Source organism: Cynocephalus volans, chromosome 8, assembly GCF_027409185.1.
Source record: "Cynocephalus volans isolate mCynVol1 chromosome 8, mCynVol1.pri, whole genome shotgun sequence".
Lineage (NCBI taxonomy): Eukaryota > Metazoa > Chordata > Mammalia > Dermoptera > Cynocephalidae > Cynocephalus > Cynocephalus volans.
The window spans coordinates 43,193,162-43,220,882 of NC_084467.1; the positions used below are offsets into that span (position 1 = coordinate 43,193,162).

The 27,721-nt window shown below is 38.6% G+C and overlaps 1 protein-coding gene across 3 annotated transcripts in view; it reads left to right on the forward strand.

The window, feature by feature from the left end:
- OSBPL9 (oxysterol binding protein like 9) overlaps positions 1-27,721 on the forward strand; it is a 166,861-nt gene that overhangs the window by 26,412 nt on the left and 112,728 nt on the right. For all 3 annotated transcript variants that reach the window (XM_063104026.1, XM_063104025.1, XM_063104024.1), the window contains exon 3: positions 22,728-22,806. In XM_063104026.1, the coding sequence (XP_062960096.1) occupies positions 22,728-22,806 (79 nt within the window). The remainder of the gene's footprint in view (positions 1-22,727; positions 22,807-27,721) is intronic.

The window sequence follows — 27,721 nt, forward strand, 5'->3', positions numbered from 1 at the left end:
TGTTACAACAACATGCTCTAACCAACTGAGCTAGCCAGCCAGCCCCCGCTGTTGCTTGCTTTCTTCCATTTTTTTTCCTCCACATCCTTACTTTTGAAGATGTGAATATTTTTGGTAAACATATTATTGCCATTATTATCAGTCCTTGATAGAATTGGGAAATAACTGAGGGAAAAAAACAAATTATAATGGAAAAATTCTGGTGCTGAATTAGGAGTAAGTATAGCAGATTAGCAGGGTAGAAATGAGACAGGCTTGTTTTCTTTTTGTCTCCTTGGTCTAATGGCTTTTCTGAGCACTTGCCATTGACCTCAGTAACCACTGAATTTTGTATTAACTGCTTTTTTGGCTTGAGATATGCTCAGTAGTGAGACTTTGGAAGAGCTGTGTTGAGACAGCACTGCAGTTGAATTTAATCTGTATTTGGGCCACTGTTTCATTGTTACTGTTGTTGTACTGGTTTTGTCTGTTTGTTTTTGTTTTTTGCTTTTAAGTATAGTTTAATTAATTATTAACCCTTGTAACTATTGCCTAGGTTAAGAAATAGAATTTTGCCAGCTGCCCTTGAAGCTTCTCCATGTTCCCTAATCAAATTACACCCCTACCTATCTCTTAAAGCAACCACTTCTGTTACAGCAGTCACTTCTTGCATTTCTTTACAATTTTATCACCCGTTTGCTTACCTAAATTCTATAGTTTTATCTTACCTATTTTTTTTTAACTTTATGTCTTTTGTTTCCAATTTATCTGTTAAAGAATCCTGACCCTTTGACCTGTAGGGGTTTGCCATAGTGTAGATTTTATTGAATGTATACTGGTGCAATTCAGCATGTTCCTTTGTCCTCTGTTTTTGCTACAAATTGGCAGCTGCATCCAGAGACTGGATCAGAACCAAGTTTCATCCCGTTGTCAAAACTATAGATGGTGTTATATTCTTTTAGCAGAAGGCACGAAGTGTTTGGTTTTTGCTCTTTGTTGATATTAGTAGCTGTTGATGCTCAGTACCTACACCAGTTAACTCATTGGGATGTTGCAAAGTGATGATAGTCTTATCATTAAAAAAAATTTTTATCAGTAATAATTTTATAAGTAGATAGTTCCCTTTATCTATTATTTGGTTACCCAGTGGTGCAATTCAAATAGGCAGGATAACTGCTTATTTCCTTTTACTTACCCACTTTTCAAGATAATGAATTGGATTCAAACAACACTTATTTATGTACATACAAAAGAACTGGAAGCAGAGACTTAGATAATTGTACACCCACGTTCATAGCATTATTTACAATAGCCAAGAGGTGGAAGCAGTCCAAGTGTCCATCCACAGGTGAGTGGATAAACAAAACGTAGTATATGCACACAATGGAATATTATTCAGCCTTAAAAAGGAAGGAAATTGTGACACATGCTACCACATGGGTGAACCTTGAGGACATTATGCTAAGTGAAATAAACTTGTCACAAAAAGACCAATACTGTATGATTCCATGTATATGAGGTACCTAGAGTCATCAAAATCAGAGAGACAGAAAGTAGAATGGTGGTTGTTAGGGGTTGGGAGTCGGGGACATGGAGGCTTAGTGTTTAATGGTTATGGAGTTTTAGTTTGGGAAGATGAAAAAGTTCCGGAGGTGGATGGTGGTGATGGTTGCACAACAATGTGAATGTACTTAATGCTGCTGAACTATACCCTTCGGAATGGTTAAAATAGTAAATTTTATGTTAGTATATTTTACCACCACATGCAAAAACATCCATTTATCATTCCACAGTTCTATAGGTCTGACATCTCAGTTGGGCTCTCTGCTTAATCAAGGAATTGGCTGGGCTGGGATGGGTTCTTATCTAGAGGACTCCAGGAAAAATCCTTTTCCAAGCTTATTTAGGGTGTCAGCAGAATTCGGTTCCTTGCAGAGGTAGAACCGAGGTTCCTGTTTTCTTGCTAACTGCTGGTTGTGGTCTGCTCTCAATTTCTAGAGGCTACACATACTCTTTGTCAAGAGCAATGTGCATTGAATCCTTTTAGTGCTTTGGATGTCTCTGACTTCCCATTGTGCTACCAGCTGCAGATGCTCTGTTTTTAAAAGGCCTCATGTGATTAGATTAGATTAGATTAGACCAGATAATCTCCCTTTTGCCATTTAATGTAACATCATCATTCTAGTGATATCATATTCATGGTTTCCACCCACACTCAAAGGGGAGGAGATTATTACAGGGGCAAGGGTCATTGAGAGTCGTTCTTAGATTTCTGCCTACCACATAGCATGACAGAAAAGAAACAGACATACCTGTGGTTGATTCTTGTTTTTACCCTTTGCTTTATTGACTAGAAGAGGGAAATTATTTATAAGCTTCCTGAGCTTGAGTTTTTTCTTCTTTAAAGTGGGGATTATAATATCCATCTTGCAGAATTTTGTAAAGATTAGGCACCTGACACATAAATAGAACCTATTAATTAGTTGTGTGTGTGTGTGTGTGTGTGTGTTTTAAGAAGCTTTATGGTATTTTAAAAAATCTAGACTGCCATTTAGTTTCCTATTTAAGAAAAATTGGGAGAGTTTGTTTAAAATACAGGTTCCCAAGTCCCACCGTCTAGACATGATGTTTTAGAGTAGCATTCTGGAACCTTTATTTTTAAACAGATTCTCCAGGTGATTGCATTGTGCAGCCAAGTTTGGTACCAGTGGTGTAGAAAGAATCAGAGAGATCTGGAGCTGAATCTCACTTGGCTCTACCACTTGCTGATTCTGGGACATTAGGCAAACTTCTCAACCTCTATGAAGATAACATTTCTTGCAGGGTTGTTGTGAGACTTAGCAATTGTTTATGTTTAGGGTTTGGCATATAGTACACATTCAGTAAATGATAACGGCTATGGATGACAGTGGTGATGATGATGATGACAGCAACAGTGGTGGTGATGGATAATGCATCTATCATCTAGATTTCAAATGAGTGTAATGAACTGTCATTGACCGATCCCGCCTCTCCCCCATCCACACCATCCTGTGTTCCAATCACACTATACTTTTTCCTGTTACCTCACTGTGTTTCTTCATTCCTCTTTGCTACTGACATATTTTTTCTTATATTGTGAATGTTCTGCATCCTCTGTCTGGTGAGCTCATCTCCTAAGACACTTTTCAAATGTCACCTCCTCTGTGAAGCCTTGCTGATTCACATCCTTCCAGCAGGTTTGGTAGTCCCCCTTCTTTTTTATATTTGCCACTTATAGTCATGAAAGTACTTGTTGCATGGTATTGTATGTTAACTTGTTTGTTTTCTTCACTTGATAGTAAATTCTCATCCATCCACTATTGCCTAGCACATAGTAATTAGGTCCCCCCAAAATGCTTTTTTTTTTTTCTTTTTTTTGAGCAAGATGGCTGATTAGAAGCCTTTAATGCAAAGAAAGTCCAAAGCAACAAGTAGATAGTCACCTGCAGAGTGTCTAGGAGAAAATGATGGAATCCAATAAAGCAGTGAAGAAAACCCCCCAAGGTTTGGAAACTTGTAATAACAACTTAGACAACACAGAAAAACAGGGGAAGCACCCAACCAAGACTGGCATGGAGACTGGAGAGCCCCTGTACTGCTGGGACAAGGTGAGCAGGGGCTCTGTGGCCAGTGTTCCCACTGCAGATGTCTGCAAATCAGGCTGCAGAATAACTGTGCATCCGCTGTGGACAGTGAGCCCAGTGTGGGAAGCTGCTAAAAGCCCACATGACTGCATTTTTCCAGAGGGGAGGTTCACATTGAGTCCCCCTACCCACCTCGGTCCTGGGCTGCTGCTGGATGTTGCCATTTTGGGATAGGAGCCAGGGGACCCCAGAGTCTCACCCAACCCTGAGGGCCCGCCCACACCAGTGGAGAGTGTGGGGGTAGTTTGCTGGCCTACTGGATCCATACCCAGCTTCCCTGGGAGTTGAGTCCCTCCTGACCCAGCAGGCCCCTTCCCCCACCTTGGCAGAGAATGAGCAGGGAGTGTGCCAGCTACCTGAATTCACTCCCACCTTCCCCAGGAGCTCAGGGTCCCACCTGACCCAGTGGGCCTACCCACCCCAGTGGAGAGCAAGTGGGGAATGAGCTGGCATCTACTACTGGGCTCACAGAACCAAACCTAAAATGCCCAACCTAACAATTAGTACAGAACAATTCTACAGGTAAGAGTATCTCCCTTCAAAAACTACTCCAAAAATTAAAAGAAGTGAATACTTCCCTAGATGACCAGACATCAACAGAGATATGAGAAGCACAAAAAAATAGGGAAACATGACACCCCCAAAAGAAGACAATAATTCTCCAATACCAGATCCCAAACAACAGGAAATTGGAGAGATGCCTGAAGAGAAATCTCAAATGGCAATCTTAAGGAAATGCAAAATGATACAAGGAAAAAAATAGATAGAAATCACAATGAAGTAAAAAAAAAAAAAAAAAATCAGGACATCTATGAGAAATTCAGCAAAGAGATATAAAAACAGTCAAACAGAAATCATGGAACTGAAGAATTCATTCAATAATATAAAAAATACAATTAAGAACTTAAGCAATGGGCTAGAACAAGCAGAAGAAAGAATTTCTGAACTAGAAGACAGGCTTTTTGAGTTAACCCACTTGGATGAAAAGATTAAAAAATTAAGAAAGCTGATGAGATCTATTGGACAACCTTAGGCATACAAACATCCATATTATGGGTGTATTGGAAGGGGAAGAGAAAGGAGAAGACATTGAAAGGCTATCTAATGGAATAATAGCTCACAATACCCCAAGTATTGGGAGAAATATGGTCTCCCAGATCCAAGAAGCTCGATTCCTAAACAGATTCAACCCAAAAAGATCCTCTTCAAAACACATTATAGTCAAATTGTCAAAAGTCAAAGACAAAGAACTCTAAAAACAGAAAGAGAAAAGCATTAAGTAACCTATAAGAGAATCCCCACCAGACTAACAGAAGACTTCTCAACAGAAATCATACAGACCAGGAGAGAGTGGGGATATATTCAAAGTGCTAAAAGAAAAAATCTGCCAGCCAAGAATACTATACCCAGCAAAGCTATCCTTCAGAAACAGAGGAGAAATGGCGTCTTTCTCAGACAAACAAAAACTATGAGTTCACCACCGCAAGACTGACCCTACAAGAAATCCTCAAGGATGTCCTCCATGTGGAATCGAAAGAGTGGTAACTGTCATCATGAATACATGAGAAAGAATTAAAACCATTAGTAGAGCAGATACACAAATGAGAAAGAGAAAGAAAATGTTATCTTACCACTACAAAAAAGCAGCATACAGCAAAGGCAAAGAATAAAAGGGGAAGAAAGGAACAAAATAAATATAAAATAACCATAAAAAAGTTGGATGAGTCTGGAGAAAATTATGTTAAGTGAAATAAGCCAGACAAAGAAACAGAAATACGGCATGTTCTCACTCATAGCTGGCTACTAGGAAGGAAAGGAGGGAGGGAGGAAAGGAGGGAAGAAGGGAGGAAGGGACCACAACAATATGTTGAATTTTCAGAAAGGGAGAACAAAGCTAAGGATACTAGAAATGTGGGGGAGGGAGGAAGGAGGTTTGGGAAGTGATAGGTTGGACAAAGGGCATAAAGAAGTATCACAATTTGTAAGAATGAATATGCTAATAATAAAAAATTTTTTTTGATTAATAAAGTGGTAGGAATAGGCAGTACCTTTCAATAACAACCCTGAGTGTAAATGGATTAAATTCCCCACTTAAAAGATATAGACTGGCTGGGTGGATTAAACGACTAGACCCGACTATATGCTGGCTATAAGGAACTCACTTCAACAATAAAAACACACATAGAGTAATAGTCAAGGGATGGCAAAAGATATTCAATGCAAATGGAAACCAAAAATGAACAGGAGTTGCCATACTTAGATAAAATAGACTTTAAACCAAGAACTATAAAAAGAGACAAAGAAGGACATTATATAATGTTAAAGGGATTTATGCAGCAAGAAGATATAATAACCATAAATATATAGGCACCCAATATCAGAGCATCCAGATATATAAAGCAGATGTTATTGGATCTAAAGGGAGAGGTAGACCCCAACATAGTATTAGTTGAGGACTTTATTACGCCTCTCTCAACACTAGACAGATCATATAAACAAAAAAATCAGCTGAGAAACATTGCATTTAAACTGTACTTTAGACCAAATCTATTTGACTGACATTTATACAACATTTCATGCAACAACTGTAGAATACACATTCTTCTTGTTAGCATGTGGATCAATCCCCAGAAGAGGCCACATTAGGCCCCAAATCAAGTCTCAACAAATTTAAGAGATTGAAATCATATCAAGTATTTTTTTCAGACCACAATGGAATAAAACTAGAAATCAACAATAAACACAACTTTGAAACTATACATATACATGGAAAGTAAACAGCATGCTCCTGAATGACCAGTGGGTCAAAGGAGAAATAAAGCAAGAAATCAAAAACTTCCTTGAAACAAATGAAAATATAAGCACAATTTATCAAAACCTGTCAGATACTGCAAAAGCAGTACTAAGAGGGAAGATTATTGCAATAACTGCTTACATCAAAAGAGTTGAATGATCCCAAATAAACAACCTAGGGCCGGCCCGTGGCTCACTCGGGAGAGTGTGGTGCTGATAACACCAAGGCCACGGGTTCGGATCCCATATAGGAATGGCCGGTTCGCTCACTGGCTGAGCGTGGTGCTGACAACACCAAGTCAAGGGTTAAGATCCCCTTACCGTCATCTTTTTTAAAAAAATAATAAAATAAATAAATAAATAAATAAATAAATAAACAACCTAATGTTGTATATACCTCAAGGAACTACAAAAGCAGGAACAATCCAACTCCTAAATTAGTAAACGGAAAGAAATAATAAAGATCAGAACTGAACTCAATGAAACAGAGACCAAAAAAAGATACAAAAGATCAATGAAACAAGTTTTTTTCTGAGAAAATAAGTGAAATTGGTAAACTTAGCTAGACTAACCAAGAAAAGGCCCAAATATCAAAAATCAGAAGTTAAAAAGGAAACATGACAACCAATTCCACAGAAATACAAAGGAGCATTAGAGACTATTATGATCATCTATACACCAACAAATATGAAAACCTGAAAGAAATGGATAAATTTCTGGGCACACACAGCTGACCGAGATTGAACCAAGAATACATAGAAAGCCTCAACAGACCAATAATGAGTAATGAGATTGAATCAGTAATCGGCAGTCTCCCAACAAAGAAAAGACCAGGACCAGATGGCTTCACTGCTGAATTCTACCAAACTTTTAAAGAAGATATAATACCAATTCTTCTCAAACTATTCTAAAAAATTGAAGCAGAGAGTATTCTCTGAAACTCATTCTATGAGGCCAGCATCACCGTGATACCACAACCAAAGACACAACAACAAGAAAAAAACTGTAGGCTAATATCCTTGATGAACTTAGATGCAAAGACACTAGCAAACAGAATCCAATAGCACATCAATAAGATTATATACCTTGATAAATTGGGATTCATCCCAGGGATGCAAGGATAGTTTGACATATGCAAAACAATAAATTTGATACACCACATCAACACAATAAAAGATAAAAACCAATTATCATCTGATTAGATGCAGAAAAAGCATTTGATAAAATTCAACATCACTTTATGATAAAGACTCTCAACAAATTAGGTATAGAAGGAAAGTATCTCAGCATAGTAAGAGCTGTATATGACAAACCCATAGCTAACATCATTCTGAACAGGGAAAAATTGAAAGCTTTTCCTCTAAAAACAGAAGGAAGGATACCCACTCTCACCAATCTTATTTAACATAGTACTGGAAGTTCTAGCCAGAACAATTAGGCAAGAGACAGGAATAAAGGGCATCCAGATTAGAAAAGAGGAAGTCAAATTGTACCTGTTTGCAGGTGACATGATCTTATATGTAGAAAAACCTAAAGACTCCACCAAAAAACTCAGCTTATAAAAGTTAAGTAAAGTTGCAGGATATAAAATCAATGCAGAAAAGCCAGTAACATTTCTGTACACCAACAATGAACTAGCAGAAAAAGAAAACAAGAAAGCAATCCCATTTACAGTAGCTACCAAAAAAAAAAAAAAAAAAAATCCTAGGAATAAATTTAAAGGAGTCGAAAGATCTCTACAATGAAAACTACAAAACACTGAAGAAAGAAATTAAAGAGGACACACACACAAAAATGGAAAGATATTTCATGCTCATGGATTGGTACAATTAATGTTCTGAAAATGTCCATACTACCCCAAGTGATCTACAAAAGAACGTCATCATTCTTCAGAGAAATAGAAAAAAAAAATCCTAACATTCATATAGAACAACAAAAGACCACAAATAGCTAAAGAAATCATGAGCAAAAAGAGTAAAGCCAGAGGCATTGCACTATTGACTTCTAATTATACTACAAAGTTATAGTAACCAAAACAGACACTTGGACCAATGGGACACAATAGAAGGCCCAGAAATAAACTCATGTACTTACAGCCAATTGATCTTTGATAAAGGTGATAAAAACATACGTTGGAGGAAAGGACAGCCTCTAAATGGTGTTAGGAAAACTGGATATCCACGTGTGGAAGAATGAAACTAGACCCCTATCTCTCACCATATACAAAAATCAACTCAAAATGGATTAAAGACTTAAATTCAAGACCTGAAGCTATATAACTTCTAGAAGAAAACACAGGCGAAACACTCCAGGACATAGGATCAGGAAAAGATTTTATGAATAAGACCTCAGAAGCACAGGCAACAAAAGTAAAAATTAAAAGGTGGGATTTTATCTAACTGAAAAGTTCTGCATAGCAAAGGAATCAACCAACAGAGCAAAGAGACAACCTACAGAATGGGAGAAAGTACTTGCAAACTGTGCATCTGACAAGGGGCTAATTTCTAGAACATACAAGGAACTAAAACAACTCAGTAGTAAAAAAACAACGCAATTAAAAATGGGCAAGGGAGGTCAATAGACATTCTCAAAAGAAGATATACAAATGGCCAACAGTTATATGAAAAAGTGCTGAACATCACTAATCATCAGGGAAATGCACATCCAAACCACATTGAGATACCATCACATCCCAGTTAGACTGGCTATAATAAAAAAAGAAAGTAACAAATGCTGACAAGGATGCAGAGAAAGGGAGACTCTTATACATTGTTGGCGGGATTGTAAATTAGTACAGCCTTATGGAAAACAGTATGGAGATTTCTCAAATAACTACAGATAGAACCACCACATGACTCAGCAATCCTACCAGGGGTATATACCCAAAGGAATGAAAAGCATTCTGTTGAAGGGATACCTGTACTCCCATGTTTACTGCAGCTCTGTTTGCAATAGCCAAGATATGGAATCAACCTAAATGTCCATTGAGAGATGAATGGATAAAGAAAATATGGTACATGTACACAGTGGAATACTATTTAGCTATAAAAAAGAATTGAATTCTGCAATTTGCAGCAACATGGATGAGCTTGGAGAAAATGATGTTAAGTAAAATAAGCAAGTCATAGAAAGAGAAATACTGCATATTCTCACTCATATGTGGGAGCTAAAAAAGAGAGAACAACAACAAAAAAACTCGAACAAAACCAAATAATAATAATAAGTAGAAGTGTTAAAAGGAGAGAGAACTATGGTTACTGGAGGTGGGAAGGGGAATGGGGGAGGAGGAATAGTGAGAGACTGGGTGTGGGGCAGGACCCCTCCTGAAATGAGGGTCTTATGACCTACAATCGGACAAGGTAAGTCAGAGGATTTCTTTGTGGCCAACTCCAAAGCAGAAAGGCAGTCGAAGATTAGAGACTTGCCTTGGGGAGCCAGGAATCATGGGCAAAAACTAATATACATATATCATAATATTACAGGTATAAAGTGAAATTTTAGACTTAGAAGAAAGTATAGAAGAATGTCTTTGACAGCAAGATAGAGAAGGATGTCTTAAAGCATAAAACATGATGGCAATTATTGGTAGATTTGACAGCATTCAAATTTTAAAACCTTTGAACAAAAAATGATACCACAATCAAAGAGAAAAGACAACCCATGGACAGGAGAGAAAATATCTCCAATACATACATCTTGCAAAGGATAAATATTCAGAATATATAAAGAACCACATGTCTGTAAAAAAGACAAAGAGAAATCCCCCCCAAAATGTATGTAAGTCGATAAAAAAGATAAAAAAATATCAAAAAGAAAATGTACAGAGCATAAGTACATTCAATTTATATAAGAGGTAATAAGGTAAAATGTGTGTGTGTTTATATACACTCAACATGGATAGTGTATATATGTTTTTTCTCAACATGGAAAAAAATATGTGTATATATATTCTCAACATGAAAACAATATTGAGTAAAAAAAAAGTGAAGGAAATTGTTCACCATTGTTCACTGCTCTGTTACTGGCATCTATAACAGTGCCTAGAAAATTCAGTAAATACTTGTTGAATCATTGAATGAATGATGCTAAAGCAGATCCTCCGTACTGCATCTTTGGTGAGTAGGCTGGACCTCAAGCTTTCCCTTTCCTTCTATATCGTTGACTCCTCTTTCCCCTCTAGACTCTGTGCTCCTTCAGGGCAGAGATATATCTTATTCCTCCTGATATCCCCTGGCTGTTATTGTTCCTAGTCCAGAATAGGTATTTAAGAAGTGTGTTGAAATAATTAGTGAATATTGCTTATTATAACAATGTCCTGTTAAGAAAGAGCTTCAGATCAGGAGTTGCAAGACCTGAATTCTTCTGCCTTTTAGTTATTGGATCTTGAGCAAACTTTTTGACCTCTCTGAGTCTCAGTTTCCTAATCTCTAAAGAAGAATAAAAACCTGTTCTGTGTAAATCAGAGAGCAAATTTAAATGCACTATATGGGACATCTTATGAAGACAGCAGACTAGAGAAATCTAGGACTCGTTTCTCCCACAGAAGACCCAAATAAGCCTGTTGTTTCCAGCACTGCACCTGCCGGTGACATTGTCAGGACCCAGGCAGTTGCCTGCCTTCCCACTGTGAATTTCCCCCCATCCCATGCTGCTGTCGCCTGCAGCGTGGCTCCAGCTGCTGCTGTTGCTGGTAGCCATCTAGATTGGTGCTGCAGCTCTGATCAGGCCAACCGTGCACAGGATCCCTGCCCACACTACTGCACCAGTAGGCCTGGCCATGTGTGTGACCCCTGCTGCAGCCTCCTGCAGTGCAGCAACCTTTGCTAGCAGCTGTCTATGCCACCACACCAGCCAGACCAGCTACACATGGGACCCCACCCAGCAGCCTCAACAGCCAACTCAGCTATTTTCAGGTCCCCCTACCATAGTTGCATGCAGTATGGCTGCTGCTGCCATAGCTATCACACCAGCAGGACTGGCTGGGTGTGGGACTCCTGCTAATAATGAAGCAGTAACCACCCTGTCTGGGGGTGGGACCCCCTGCTGCCACCACCTACAGTGTGGCAGCCATCACCAGGGGCCATTCATCCTGCCTCACCAGCAGACCAACTGCGCACAGAAACCCTGCCCAAGCCATCTCACCAGCTGGCCCTGCTACGCGTGGGACCCCTGCCATAGTTTCATGTAGTATGGCTGCCAGCCAGATTGACTGGGCGCAGAACTCCTACTCATATGACTGCATCAGCCAGCCTGGCAGTAGGTGTGATGCCCTGCCAACTCTGATGCGGTAGCCAGCCTAGCTGGGTACAGAACCCCAGCTGCTATTGCCTGTACTCTGTTTCTGTCACTGCCACTGCCAACAGCCATACACACTGTTACCACTGCTGCTGCACCAGTCAGACTGGCTGAAGGCAGGACCCATCATTGCCACCATGCATTGACACAAGAAGGATTACAAACAGACACCAGAAGGAGGTAAGCCAGTGCAGACCCACACTCCAGTGGCACAATTCACAGCGGAAATTTCACCCCATGTGTAGTGAGCATTACTGCCTTCACCCAGGGAGAGTCACACATAGAGAACCTGGAGAATACAGAAACCCAGGATAGCCAAATAGTGTACAAAAGAAAATTCCCAGCCACCGCCAACCCAGCCCTCAACCAAGGGAAGCAAGAACCCAGGAGAAGCCTTGGCCTATAGAAATAAGGAAAGAGAAACTTGCCCAGGGTCACTCATTCAAACTGAGGAGGTCCAGTAAACCCCAGTGCACCCATCAGGGTCATGGGACACTAGCTGAGGAGCCAACAAGTCCACCGAGGTCATCCCAGCCAAAGAATGACAAGGGACCCAAGCACTTCACACAAGATTTTGAGAGCTAGCCCACATCCTCAATGTCCCAACTAACCTCAACAAGAAATCACTAATTGCCCCAGTGATTACACCGCCACGGCACTTACACATAGCTCTGACATTGAATACAACAGAAGTACCCACACAGAGACTACACTACTGAGTCTACCCAGAACCAATACTAGTACACCTAACTCAACAATCAATATAAAACACATCTACACGAGGAAATCTCTCTCCTCAAAGCCTACTTCAGAGTAATAGAAGCAAGTGCTCAATCAGATGACAAGAAATCAACAGACTAGAAATACGAAAAAACAAGGAAATATGCCACAACCAAAGGAATACAATAATTCTCAAGTACCAGACCCCATAGAGCAGGAAACCCTTAAAATATCTGAAAAGGAATTTTGAGTGACAGTCTTAAACTCAGTGAGATGCAGACTCAGTTAAACAGCACAATGAAAAAAGAAAAGTAATCCAAGACTTGAAGGATGAAATTTACAGAGAGTTAAATTCCATAATAAAGAATGTAGCAGAACTCCTGGAACTGAAAGACACATTCAGTGAAATAAAAACAACAATTGAGAGGGTAAACAGCAGGCTAGAGCAAGCGGAAGAAAGAATTTTTGAAATAATCCAAGCAGACAGAAAAAGAAAACAGAATTTTTTAAAAATGAAGAGAATCTTAGAGAGCTAGCGGACCACCTTGAGCATACAAACATTTGAATCATGGGTGTTCTGGAGGGGGAGAAAGGAAAAGGCACTGAAAACATATTCAGTGAAATAATAGTGGAAACATTTCCAGGTATTGGTAGAGATATAGACTTCTAGATCCAGGAGGCTCAAATGTCCCCAAACAGATTCAATCCAAAAAGGTCCTGTCCAAGACACATTGTATTCAAACTGTCAAAAGTTAAAGAAAGGAGAATCCAAAAAACAGTGAGAGAAAAATATCAAGTCACCTATAAGGGGATCTCCATCAGACTAACAACAGACTTCTCAACAGAAACTTTGCTGGTCAGAAGAGATTGGAATGATATAGTCAAAGTACTAAAAGCAAAAAAACTGCCAACCAAGAATACTTTACCCAGCAAGGCTATCCTTCAAAAATGAAGGGGAAAAGTGTATTACCCAGACCAAAAAAAGATGCGGGAATTCACCATCACACAATCAGCTCTATGAGAAATCCTCAAGACAGTCCTGCACCTGGAACCCAAAAAACCATAATAACTACCATGAATACACTATAAAGAACAAATGCCACTGGTAGAGCAGGTATGCCAATGAGAAAGAGAAAGAATCTATACCATACCACCTCAAAAAACCAACAAAAACTGAAGACAAACAGTAAAAGGGAAAGAAAGGAACAAAACATATTGAAATCAGTGATAGGAAAAGCAGTTAATTGACAGGAGTAAGACAGTACCTCTCAATAACAAACCTAAATGTAAATGGATTAAATTTCCCCCCCAAAAGACACAGACTGACTGACTGGATTAAAAAGCTAGACCCAACTATCTGCTGTCTTCAAGAGACTCATCTCACTGGTAAAGATGCATGCAGACTAATAGTGAAGGGTTGGAAAAAGGTATACTATGCAAATGGAAAATGAAATGAGCAGGGGTAGCTATTTTTATATTGGATAAAATAGATTTTAAGCAAAAAACCATAAAAACAGACAAAGAAGGTGATTATGTAGTGATAAAGGGATCTATTCAGCAAGAAGACATACAGTCATACATATATATATGCACCCAACACCAGAGCACACAGCCATATAAAACAAACACTATTAGACCTGAAGAAAGAGATAGACCCCAATATGATAATAGTTGGGGACCTGAACACACCTCCTTCAGCATTGGACAGGTCATCTGGGCAAGAAATCAGTAAAGAAACACAGGATTTAAACTAAACTAGACCAATTGGACTTGGCAGATATCTACAGAACATTTCATCCAACAGCTACAGAATATACATTCTTCTCATCAGCACATGGAACATTCTCCAGGATAGACCACAAGTGTTAGGTCACAAATCAAGTCTCAACAATTTTAAAAAATTGAAATCATTGCAAGTATCTTTTCAGACCACAATGGATTAAAACTAGAAATCAGTAACAAACAAAACTCTGGAGACTATACAAACACATGAAAATTAAACAACATGCTCCTGAATGACTCATGGGTCCAAGAAGAAATTAAACAGGAAATCAGAAACTTTCTAGACACTAATGAAAGTAAAGACAGACCAAACCTTGTGGGTTACAGCAAAAGCAGTACTAAAAGGGAAGTTTATTGCAATGAGTACTTACATCAAAAGAATAGAAAGTTTTCAAGTAAACAACCTAATGCTGTACTTCAAAGAACTAGAAAAACAAGAACAATCCAACCCCAAAATTAGTAGACGGAAAGAAATAGTTAAGATCAGAACAGAACTAAGTGAAATAGAGACCCAACATATGATACAAAAGATCAATGAAATGAAAAGTTGTTTTTTTGAGATGATAAACAAAATAGACAAACCATTAGCAAGGCTAACTAAAAAAAGAAAAGACCCAAATAACAAAAATCAGACATGAAAGAGGAGACATTACAACTGATACCGCAGAAATATGAAGAATCATTAGAGATAATTATGAACAACTATATATCAATAAATTTGAAAACCTGGAAGAAATGGATAAATTTCTTGACATACAAAAATTACCAAGACAGAACCAAGATGACATAGAGAACCTGAACCAGACCAATAACAAGCAATGAGATTGAAGCAGTAATCAGCAATCTCCCAACAAAGAAAAGTCCAGGACTGGGTGGCTTTACTGCTTGCTGAATCCTACCAGACCTTTAAAGAGGAATTAATACCAGTTCTCTTCAAATGATTCTAAAAAAGTTGAAACAGGAGCCATTCTCCCAAACTCATTCTGTCAACATCACCCTGGTACCAAAACCAGACAAAGATACAACAAAAAAAAGGAAACTACAGGCCAATATCTTTGATGAGCATAAATGCAAAAATCCTCGGCAAAATATTAGCAGTCAGGATACAGCAACACATCAAAAAAATTATATACCACAATCAAGTGGGATTCATCCCAGAGATGCAAGGATAGGATAGTTCAGCATACACACGTCAATAAATGTAATGCACCACATCAACCAAATCAAAGACAAAAACCATATGATTGTCTCAATAGATGCAGAAAAAGCAGTTGACAAAATTCAATATCACTTCATGATAAAGACTTAACAAATTAGATATAGAAGGAAAGTATCTCAATACAATAAAAGCAATATATGACAAGCCCACTGTCAATATCATTCTGATATTAAGGACAGGAACAAGACAAGGATGCCTGCTATCACCACTCCTATTTAACATAGTATTGGAAGTACTAGCCAGAGCCGTCAGGCAAGAGAAAGAAATAAAGGGCATTGAGAATGGAAAAGATGAAGTCAAACTGTCCCTGTTTGCAGATGACATGATCCAATATATAGAAAAACCTAAAGACTCTGCCAAAAAACTCTTTGAACTGCTAAACGACTTCAGTAAAGTTGCAGGATATAAAGTCACAAAAATCAGTAGTGTTTTTATACTCCAATAACAAACCAGCAGAAAAAGAAATCAAGAAAGCAAGCCCATTTGAAATAGTCACCAAAAAAAATGAAATACGTATGAATCAGTTTAACCAAGTAGATGAAATATTGCTACAATAAGAATTACAAATCACTGTTGAAAGAAATTAAAGAAGACACAAAAAGATGAAAAGACATTCCATGCTCTTGGATGGGAAAAATTAACATTGTGAAAATGTCCATAGTGCCGAAAACAATCTACAGGTTCAATGCAATCCCTGTCAAAATACCAATGACATTCTTCATGGAAATAGAAAAAAACAATCCTAACATTCATATGGAACACCAAAAGACCCCAAATAGCCAAAGCAATGTTGAGCAAAAAATAAATAAATAAAGCTGGAGGCATATCACTTCCCAACTTCAAACTATACTACAAAGCTATAGTAACCAAAACAGCATGGTGCTGGCATTAAAACAGATGATGGAACATAATAGAGAACCCAGAAATCAACCCACATGCTTACAGCCAACTGATCTTTGACAAAGGCAACAAGAACATATATTGGGGAAAAGACTGCCTCTTCTATAAATGGTGCTGGGAAAACTGGACATCCATATGTAGAAAAATACAACTAGACCTCTCACCATATACCAAAATCAACTCAAAATGGATTAAAGACAAATATAAGACCTGAAACTATAAAACTCCTAAAAGAAAACATAGGGAAAACGCTTCAGGATATAGGAATGGGCAAAGACTTTATGAACATGACCCCCAAAGCACAGGCAACGAAAGAAAAAAATAAACAAATGGGATTATATCCAACTAAAAAGCTTCTGCACAACAATAGATACAATTAACAGAGTGCAAAGATATCTCACATGTTGGTATATGATAATATCTGTTAGTCCTCTTATCTGAGGAGTGACTTTTTATTTTTAAGATGACTACAGACCTATTTTTAGATATGTTTTCAGTACAATTTTGAACAGCAACTTTTTAATTAAACATCTTCCAGTGTTAGAAAGGTGAAAAATGTCCATGACGAGTCTGCTGTTCTGTGTCACCATCTTTTTCTCACCAGTTCCTTCCCCATCTAGTTCTGGGTGTGCATGTTTGGAGTTTGTAGAGGGTGATTTATAAAACTGGACCATTCTGCCTTGCTATGCATTTCATGAAAGCCTCTTTCTTTTCCCTTACCCCTTTGCTTTTTCCTTTGCCCTTCTGCCCACCCCACTGTTGTGGAACTATTGACTGGCACAATAATCCTGGGAGAATGACTCACCTAGTAGAAAGACTAATGCATTTATCCCTCATAGAAAGACAAGTAAAATAGCATCTGTTGTCCTGGGAATTTCAGGTTGGATTTGGTGTCCCAAATCCTTTCATTAAGAGATCAGATCCCAGGGTGAGAGGAACAGGCCAATTGGCTAAGAAAGAAAGCTGTGTGTTTTTCTTTTGAACTATGAAAAAGACCCTGTTTGTGAATACATTTAAGAAAGAGAGGAAGGATGTCTTTGGAACTTTGTTCTGTTTTCTCCTACAAAATGTGAGTAGTTCAGAGTGAAAATCTTTTGTTATGGTTGATGTCTCAGGAATAAGCTGGATCTCCAATGTTTTGGGGATGTTTTGAGTCTCAAAAATCGATAGTGAGAAAAGTCTTTTTTGTTTGGTTAATATATCCCTGTTCTGATTTTAATTAAACTCCAAATTTTGCTTTGTAAAAAAACAACTGTGGTTATTAGAGGTGGGAAGGGGAGAAAGGGGGTGGGTTGGTGAGAAACTAGTTAAGGTTCACAAAGATTGATCATATTTTGTAAACATGACTATACTAATTCTGATTTGATCACATATTGTACACATGTATTGATATTCGATTTTGTACCCCAATAAAAAAAATAAACAAATGCACATAGACCTTGAATTGCATTTCAGTCCTTTATAAAGGACTGAGAATACTCAGTCCTGATTCTGGCCTTCTCAGACAACAAACAGAAGGAAAGCAGTGAGGGAGAGTATGTGGTTGTGGAGGTATAGTGGGAGTAGCAATGCTGAGTATTCTTAGCACTGTCTATGTTCCTTTTAGGAGCTGTGTGAGCAATCTGTGTTCCAGAGGAGTCATTGTGCCTTTTTCATTATCTTTGGAACCAGTCCACTAGCCCACTTTTCTCTTGTTCTTGCAAAGGGATATTGGCTGCAAAATAGCCAGAATCCTTTTTTTACTCAAGTCATGAGTACAAAACTATCTTTCTGTCTTTGTTCACAGAACTATGATTCATGTCTGAAGTATGCCTGTGTTGACAGAAAAAAGGGGAAGAGGGAAAGTCAGGATATTCATTCAGCTGGACAAGACTATGTAGCTCTAGTTACTCTCTATCTAGATCCTGGATAGTGTGACCCTGAGCAACAGGCAACTTGGTAAGCCCAAGTACTGACAACTTGAAAAGCTAACTGTCTGAAACTTTTAGAAAAAACCATGAGAGGTCACTGAAAGATATGTATGTTTATTATGTTGGCACACTGAGCCATGAAAGCAGAGTTGAAATAAAAACATTGATATTTTGGGGGGTTAGCATAACAAATACGTTTTCTTAATAGTAGAACACCATTTCACATATGGATTATGAAAGGGAGTTTTGCTTTACCTAATGTAAAAAAAGTAGTGTAAACCCAGGTAAGGGGAGAGGAAGGATGTTTTAGACAGAGGGAAAATGTGCAAAAATGGTGATAGAGAACTTGAGGCAACTGGTAAACCTCAAGCTGTTCAAGTGTAGAATTTGATGAGAGATGAGTCTAGAGAGCTGGGCATGGAGCAAATCACTAAGGGCCTTGTAGTCTGGGCTGTGGCATAGTGATCATATCCCCCTAAACCAGTATCTATTCATTATTGATCTATTTGTTATTCTGCCAGGACAGGAGGAATAATCCAGGATTGTTCCAGGCAAACCAAGTCATACCATCACCTTATGTGAAGGTGAGGAAGAGCCATTGATGTGGTTACATATCCTCCAAGGAACAGAAGGTTAAAATAAGTTATAGGCAAAAGGCTTGGACAACTCTGAATAATACTGACTGGAAGGGAATGAGAGAAGTGGGCCAATTGTTAAATGAGGATGGGGATATGAAAAGAGTTGTTAAAGAGGGTAAAGACTTGAGCACGTGTAAATGAAGTTGGGAAAGAGCCAGGAGGGAGAGGGGGAAGTTGAAAATTGGCAGAGTAAGAGACCTGAGAAAAGGTGATAGGGGATGGAGTATGAATGGAGGGACTGGGCTTTAGATAGAAGAACAGACCCCTTTTTCATTATGACAAGTGGAAAGGAAGCAAAATGGATTTAAATGCAGGTGAGTCTTCAGGTGGGAGAGCATAGCAGGAATGTTTAGTGTTCCTACCCAGTGACTGTTCTTGTTGTTGGTAGTCATAACCAGTGAATAAAGCAAGAAAAATAAATATAAGGTATAAGAATTGCAGTAGAAGAAATAAAACTGTTATTATTCACAGCTCAACTTAATTGAACATATGGAAAATCCGAAAGAATCTACAGGTATACTATTAGAATTGATAAGTGAATTTAGCAATACTGGATACAAAGTCATTATCCAAAAATCAACTATTTCAATATACCAGCAACCAGCAATTAGAAAATGAATTTTTCAAAATAGAGAACATTTATAACAACATCAAAGACATCAAATATTTAGAAATAAATATTAACAAAAGTTGGGCCTCTCCTCAGAGAACTCTAAATATTTTTGAAATTAAAGAAGAACCAAATAAATGGCAATCCTTGTTCATTTCTAGTTAGTTCAGTCAGTATGCTAGCAAGTGTGTGTGTGTGAGTGTAACTTGTCCAGCCGACTCTAAATTTTATAAAGGGCCAAGAATGCCCACTCCTGATTCCTGCCTTCTCAGCCAACAAACAGACCCCAATAGAAAGGTGACTTGCTCTACCTGCTCCTCTGGGGAGGGCTGGCTATGACTATGGTGGTGATGTTGATTTATAATTTATAAAGACCAAGAAAGAAAAGGTGGAGGACTTACTTCACCTGATATCCAAATGTACAGGTTTCCAGAAGATAATGTAAGAGAATATTTTCATGGCCTTGGAACTAGGAAAGTTTTCTCTTTCTTTCTTTCTTTTAGTTGAAACATACTTCATTATACATATTTGTGGAGTACATAGTTGACTGTCAGTAGTTTTTTACATTATGTAATGATCAAATCGGGATAATTAGCATATTCATCATTACAAAACAGTCATTCTTTCTGGAAAGACTAATTAAAGGAGACACTGAAGGCAGGCAGATTGCATTATCAAGCTAGAAGCGATGAAAGCCTGAATTAAAGCAGTAGCACTGAGGATGGAGAAGAATTGGTGAACTTAAGATAATAGTTCAGAGGTGGAATGAGCACAATTTGTGGTGATGGAATGAGGGAGAACTTGAATAGAATCTGGAGGTTTCTATCTTAGTTGACTAGGTGATGGGTAAACTTACATTAAGGAACCCAAAAGAAAGAATAGGCATTTGAGAGTGGGTAGTGAAAGTGAGCCGAGATGCCGGGTACCATTCAAGCTTTAATAAAGAAAGAAATCTGCTGGGCTGTGCTTAAAGTGGGGAGCAGCCCGGGGCTGCCTTGAAAATGGGAGACAGCACCAGGTGTGGGGGTGGTAGAGCTTATATAGTGCGCCAAGGGCCGGCTGATACCATCAAGGAGGGTAATTACGCTAATGTGGATCGGGGTGGAGAACTGCATCCTTGCAGAAGCAAGAGGGGTCTCTGTTTAAGTCAGGAGGCTTCTTGCAAAGGAAAGGGGGGAGGGGAGGAGGTGGGCGGTGCTATTTTGTACTTGTGCTTGTCTAAAGTGGTACCGGTTATGTTGCTGATCTATTAGGTAGTATATTCACAGAGTTGTTCAAACATCACCACAGTCAATTTTATAATGTTTTTTTCAACTCCTTACAGAAAACCAGTACCCATTAGCAGTCACTCGTCATTTCACCCCAACCCCCCACTCAGCTCTAGGTAACCACTAATTTACTTTCAGTCTCTGTGAATTTGCCTATTCTGGCTATTTCATATGGATGGAATCACATCACTTGTGGTCCTTAGTGACTAGTTTCTACTTAGCACACTGTTCTTTGTTTTTTGGTTTTTTTTTTTTTTTTTTTATCCCTGTATAGGATCTGAACCCGCGGCCTCGGTGCTCCCAGCGCCGCACTCTCCTGAGTGAGCCATGGGGCCGGCCCTAGCACACTGTTTTTAAAGTTCATCCATGTAGAGATTACTTTTTTTTGCCTTGTATATACTCACATCTTTGCATGTTTTATCTCCTCTACTGGAATATAAGTGCCTTGAAAGCAAGGACTATTGTTATATATTCCAGAGCTGTATCTAGCTCATATTTTTGTATTTAGTTATGAATTAGCAAATATCTGATATATCATGTTAGAATGTTAATTCAATTTACCACAAAATTAAGATAACCAGAATGAGCTGCTCCCACACAGCTTACCCACTGAGGTGTGTCTGTATTTGCTGTCATGGAATAGATAAGTACTATGCCAATGGTGACCCAGTCCTGGTTCTTCTATTAACTCTCTGTGTGACCTTGGGTAAGTCATTATGCTTTTTGGAGACACTTTCCTTATCTGAAAATGGAAATAAAATTTCCTACCCAATGTGAAACTGAAGAATAAGTGTGACAGTTCAAGTAGATGGAATTTCGATAGAGTGGGGTTGATTCAGACAGCCTCTGGGCCTCTGGGAAGAAATGAAATAAATGTTTAACTCTATTACCTAATATTTCTGGGTTAGAAGTCGTCCCCCTAAGTAGCCTTTTTTCGTGGGAATAGGTCTTTTGTTCCTTTGAGTCGTCTCTAGTTTTGTCTGTGGCATATTACTTCTCTTGTCACCAACCAAGGGCATTTTACCTATCCCGTGTTCTCTAGTCTTTCTCTCTGGAATATTTAAGACACCTATTTCTTAAGGACACTGACCAATGGACTCCCTATTTTGCATAGTTTCTTGTCTTTTCCCTTAACTCCTGTTATCTTAACAGTATGCATGTTCTTGAATACCTATATATAAAGCAAAGGTTTAAAACCCACCCTATCCACCTTCCCAAAACAAACAACTTATGAACACAGTTCCCTAACTCCCCCCCTCGCCCCCATTGGAGAGTTGTTCATGAGATTATTTAGGAAACATTTACTAAGTGTGTTCTTGAGTGCCATGTGTCAAAATAAAAAAATAGTTCTTGATTTCTAAGACCTTTTATCAATCAGTTCAATGGGCGGAGGCAGATATATAAATAATCACAGTATTGTGAAAAGTGCAATAGCAGAGGGATGTACTAGTAGTTAGGGGAGAACCTGGAAGAAGCAACTGGGACAGTATTTTGAAGCAAATGTCACCTGGCATTTCTGCACTAACAAGTATAACACAGAAGCAGCCTGAGGAACAGCACTGGCTTTCTTTGGTCATCACAATAACCTGGGGGTGTGTAGGTTTCTGACTCCTATTTTAGAGAGCCATCTAAAGCTCAGAAAGATTCAGTGGCTGGCTTTTAAACACAGATTCTAGACTTAGCTTCTATGTTTGTTCCCTCCCCCACCCACCACATCCTTGCCCCTTATGCAGGGCAACGAAAGTACCTATGCGGGGTACTAAAGTGTCCTGCCAGTACCTCTCCTTTAGTTCTTCCTCCTTAAGCAAAACTAGTCTCAGATTCCTCTTTTCTGTGTCTAGCCTGTTTCCAGTGTCATTGGTGCATTGAATATTGCTGGGCTGTAGCAGTAGTGAATATTGCTGATGTCATTGTTTGCCTTATTGGGATTTTGCTCTTTGTTTCACAGGGAGCTGTGATTGGTATAGACGATGAAGACGACAGCACCTTCACAATAACTGTTGATCAGAAAACCTTCCATTTCCAGGGTGAGCTGAGAGAAGAGATTCTTTCTCTTCACAGTCCGAACTGCTTTTTCCTTCTTTTTTGGGTTGTTTGCTGGATGAATTGAATGGTATTGCAACTGATCCTGTATGAACGATGCACAGGAACGTTCTGGATGCAGTGGTACTGCAGGTTAGGCAGGGATTTGTATCTGCAGTGGATACAGATCTATTTGAAATGACTGGATCTGGCTGCAATTGGAGATTAAAAATTTAAATGATAAAAATCAGTGAAGGGAGAGAATAATGGGATGCTGCTGCTGCTGTCTTGTGTTTACAGAAGGTTGCTGATCTTTATCAAGGAGTATGGTTCTGCTTCTGCATGAAGTGTCTAAAGACTGATCGCGAAGGTTGCAGTGTTTATCCATCTAAAACTCAAAGTGTAAATTAAATTGAAGCTAGTGGCAACCTTTGGCTTAAAGGTTTTGCTCTGCTTCAAGAACTACAAGTTTGCTTTCATTTCATCTGCATTTCTGTGTCTTGTCTGCCAACCATCATTTCTCTGCTATTATCCTTTTTGTAGTTAAAAACACCAATGCCATCTGTCACTGCTATGCTTCGGCATTGCATGCTATGGTTCACCGGTAGAAAGGGTAAGGTACTGTATGATCATTCTCATTTCATCTTGCTTTGAAAACTCTAAACCAGCAAATAAAAGTTGATTTTAATGATCCTGTCATAATGTACCTTTTGTGTATTAGGAGTGTCTATTAGTTTTGGTACTAATATTTTTGTTATTTTGCCTATCCAGAGTAACTTCTATCTTATGTTTAAAGCAGTCCAAGAAACTTAGAAAAGAGAAGATTTGGAGATGTTAGCACTTTCTCTGAACTACAGGTTACAATTGCTGTTATAGATGCTAGGTATACCAAGATAAATAAATATTAAATTTATGTCTTAAAAAATGTTTTCTTTATGAAGTCTAACAGTGACCAGATGTGTTACATGAGGTGTTCAGGCAGGTGTTTTCTTTCTGTGCTGGTATAGTATATTGCAGTTATTTTTCTTCATAGTCCTGTTTAAGAAATTGACACAGAAATGAAAGATGTATCTTATGTACAAAAAAGATAAACCAGTGTACTCAATAGTAGTGTCTCAATGCTTTCTCCTGTTTATCCTTAAAATATTTACTGTGTTTGGTAATAATATTTATTGAGAGCTGCTTAAAGAATGATGCTCTCCTGGGGCCGAGCCCGTGGCACACTCGGGAGAGTGCGGCGCTGGGAGCAAAGCGACGCTCCCGCCGCGGGTTCGGATCCTATATAGGACTGGCCAGTGCACTCACTGGCTGAGTGCCGGCCACGAAAAAGACAAAAAAAAAAAAAAAAAGAATGATGCTCTCCTGAAATTTTCTACTACATTTAACTTCATAAAACATTTTTAATCCTATTATGAAAGCCTAAAGTCTTTAATTTTAGGATAAATATGTAACTGCTTATGAATGGAAGCAGATAATTCCCCCACACTGAAACACTTGACTTGAATGAAATTGAGTGCTTAATACGTTTAAAGTGAGAGATTCTGCTTGCAGGTGATGGCTGCAGTATGGAATTCTCTTCTCTGCAGTTACTAAGGAGACATCTCCTTTGGACTTCCAGAAGCTGTATTATTTGCTTGTTTAAAGGAGAAGAGACTCAGATCTCTGGAGCAAAAGGCACCTCTTCATTTTGGTTTACTTTTAAATTGGTTATGTTAAACTGATCTTCCCTTTAACGCTTTCATATTTATTGAGGCTTGCTTATAAACCAAGAAATTCCTCTAATGAATGATTTAAATGATAAGGGTAAATAAGAGTTATGTGTATTTTTAAAATGGATTCTTAGTTCTGAACTGTTAGGTTGATTAGTTTATTTTCTACTGTACTAGTTTTGGGAGTCTTAGACAACATGAGATCTGGCTTTTGCAAAGAACTTGGTAAGACTATATGTTTTTTGGCAATAATGAGAGTTATTTCACGTTCATAGGTCTTTGCTTATAAGAAAGTCTGCAATTTTGATAAAAAAAGTTTCAATGTCAGGTCATAAATTCTTGATTAGAATTGAAAACAAATTTTGGCTGATATACATTAACATATGTTTAAATGTGCTGAGGTTTTTATTTAATATACGGATTTTTTGAAAGCAAATGAAGTATCAGTTGATACATCCATAAAACAAATTCTCCTGTGACCTATTAAAGGGAAAGCTAGAGTTTGTCCAGATACATTAATTTATTCATTCAACACCTATTTTAGATGGTATTTTAGGGATATAGTGGTGTATAACACAGATGAAACTTCTTGCCCCCTGGGTCATCCATTCCAGTAGAATAGAAAGCTGATAAACAAGATAAATTAGTAAAATGTAAGTAAGAGAGTGATAAGACCTGGGGAAGAAAAAAATAAAGCAGGAAAGGAGAAAATGAAATAGAAGTGAAGTTGTGTGGTGTGTGTGTGGGAGAGGGGATTGTGTTGAAATTTTAGACAGGGTGGCCAGAGAAATACTTACTGAGATGGTGCCTTTTAGTGAAAGAGCTGAAGAAAGTGAGGCAACAAGCTGTATTTTGGGGAGGGTGGGGGGCTGGCACATCATTCCAGGCAGAGGGAATAATAAGTGCATAAGAGCATGCCTGCCATATTTGAAAAACAGCAAGGTGCCAGCTCTTGTTGGAGTGCTGATAATTAAGGGAGAGTGTATAAGAGATGAGGTATAAGAGGTAACAGGGTGCCCAAAGATCTGAGGCCTTTATCAGGGCATTGGATTTTACTGAGACGAGAGGACATGAGAGGGTTTTGAACAGAGGAGTGACATGTTGTGATTTATGTTTTAACAAGATCATTCTGTCCACTGTATTGAGAGTAAAATGCAGAGGGGCAAGGAAAGAAGCCGGGAAACTATTTAGCAGGCTATTGTAAACCAGAAGAGAGATGGTGATGGCTCCCGCATGGTAGCAGAAGAGGGTAGGGAGGAAGTGAGAAGTGGTTGAATTGAGTGTGTGTGTGTGTGTGTGTGTGTGTGTGTGTGTGTGTGTGTGTTTAATCAACTTTATTGAGGTATTAATTAACAAACAATAAAATGTACACATTATACAGTTCAATGAGTTTTGACAAATTTATTTACTCATAACTGCCAACACAATCAAGATATAGAACATTTCTGTCACTCCAAAAGATTCCTGTATGCCCCTTTCAGTCAGTCCCTAGTGCCAGACCCCAGCCCCTGGCCTCAGGCAACCACTGATCTGCTTTCTGTTACGATATATTAAATTTTTTTGTTTGGTAAGTTTCACGTAAATGGAATCATACATACCCTCTTTTGTCTGGCTTTGTTTTAGCTCAGCATAATGTTTTTGTATTTATCTATATTGTTTCATATATGAAGATACTTCAAAAAGTTCATGGAAAGATTTGCATTATCTTTTAATTCTATTTTTTCCATAAACTTTTCAAAGCACCCTTGTATTACTAGTTCCTTTTATATTGCTAAGTATATTATGTTGTATGATATTATATTTATTTTGAAGGTTGAACTGCAGCATATGAAAGAAAGACAAGTCTAGGTTGACACCAAGATTTTTTTTTTTTTTTTTTTTTTAAAGATGACCGGTAAGGGGATCTTAACCCTTGACTTGGTGTTGTCAGCACCACGCTCACCCAGTGAGCAAACCGGCCATCCCTATATGGGATCCGAACCCGTGGCCTTGGTGTTATCAGCACCGCACTCTCCTGAGTGAGCCACAGGCCGGCCCGACACCAAGATTTTTGAATGGAGTTGCCATTAACTGAGGGGGAAGATTTCAGGAGGAACTACTGTTTGGGAGGGTAGGAAGGAAAATGTGGGCATTAGGACCTTAGTTTTGGACATGCTTATTAAACAGGTTTTAGATATCCACCAAACATCCAAATGGAGATGACAAGTAGGCAGTTGGAGTGTGCAGTTCAGGGGGAAAGTTCAGTCTGGAGAAATAAATTTGGGAGTCATTGGCACATGATGTTGCTTTGCCTCCCACGAATTTGTCACCCCTTTTTCCCCTGGGTGACAGAGCTGCCAAAGATTACTCAAAGCCCATCTCTTTTGAGCAGTGAGAAGCCTCAGAAAGGGGTTAATATCCCAGAACTTCCTCAAGAGTGAGGCATTTCTTCCATTTGGGAAATTAACCACAAATTGGGGTTCTCTTCCTGCATTTATTCTCCAGACCAAGAAGTTAAAGGAAGAGACATAGGTGGGGTTTTGTCAAGTAAAGTTCAACAAGTTTTACAATAGAAGATGATAACATTCAGTAAAAACCAGTCAGATGACATTGTGTTAGGCAATTAAGTGATCAATTAACAAAGGCTTGATTTAGCCAACATTCCTTTTCCCTCCAGCAGCTTTTTAGTAACTTTACATATCAATTAGTAACTTGTCTGTCTTTGAGCCAGCAACCTTGCTGTGTTACAATCCTTAGCTTGCAACAGAGACTGAATAGCCTGGGGAAAATTTCCTGTCCTTTGCAAGGTCAATATATGAAACTGCAAGGCTTTGGAAAACCAGGCCCTGTGAGGTACATTTGTTTTATGAATCCTCTACAGCATGGTATTTAAAGCCACAAGAATTTGGGAATAAGTGTAGAGAGAAAAGAGTCCAAGTACTGAGCCCTGGAGCATTCAAACATTTTTTTAGAGGGCATGAAATGAGGCAGAACCAGCAAAAGAAATTGAGAAGCAGCAGCCAAAAGAGAGGAGGGAAACCATGAATGTGGTACCTGGGAAGCCAAGAGAGAAAGTGTTTCTAGGAGGAGAGAGGATTCAGCAACTGTGTCATACGTTCCTGGCAGAGCAAGTAAGATGAGAACTGAGAATGATCACAGGATTTAATAATGAGGAGTTCACTGGTAACCTTGAGGAGAACAATTTTAAGGTAGGAGTGTAGACAGTGCTTTT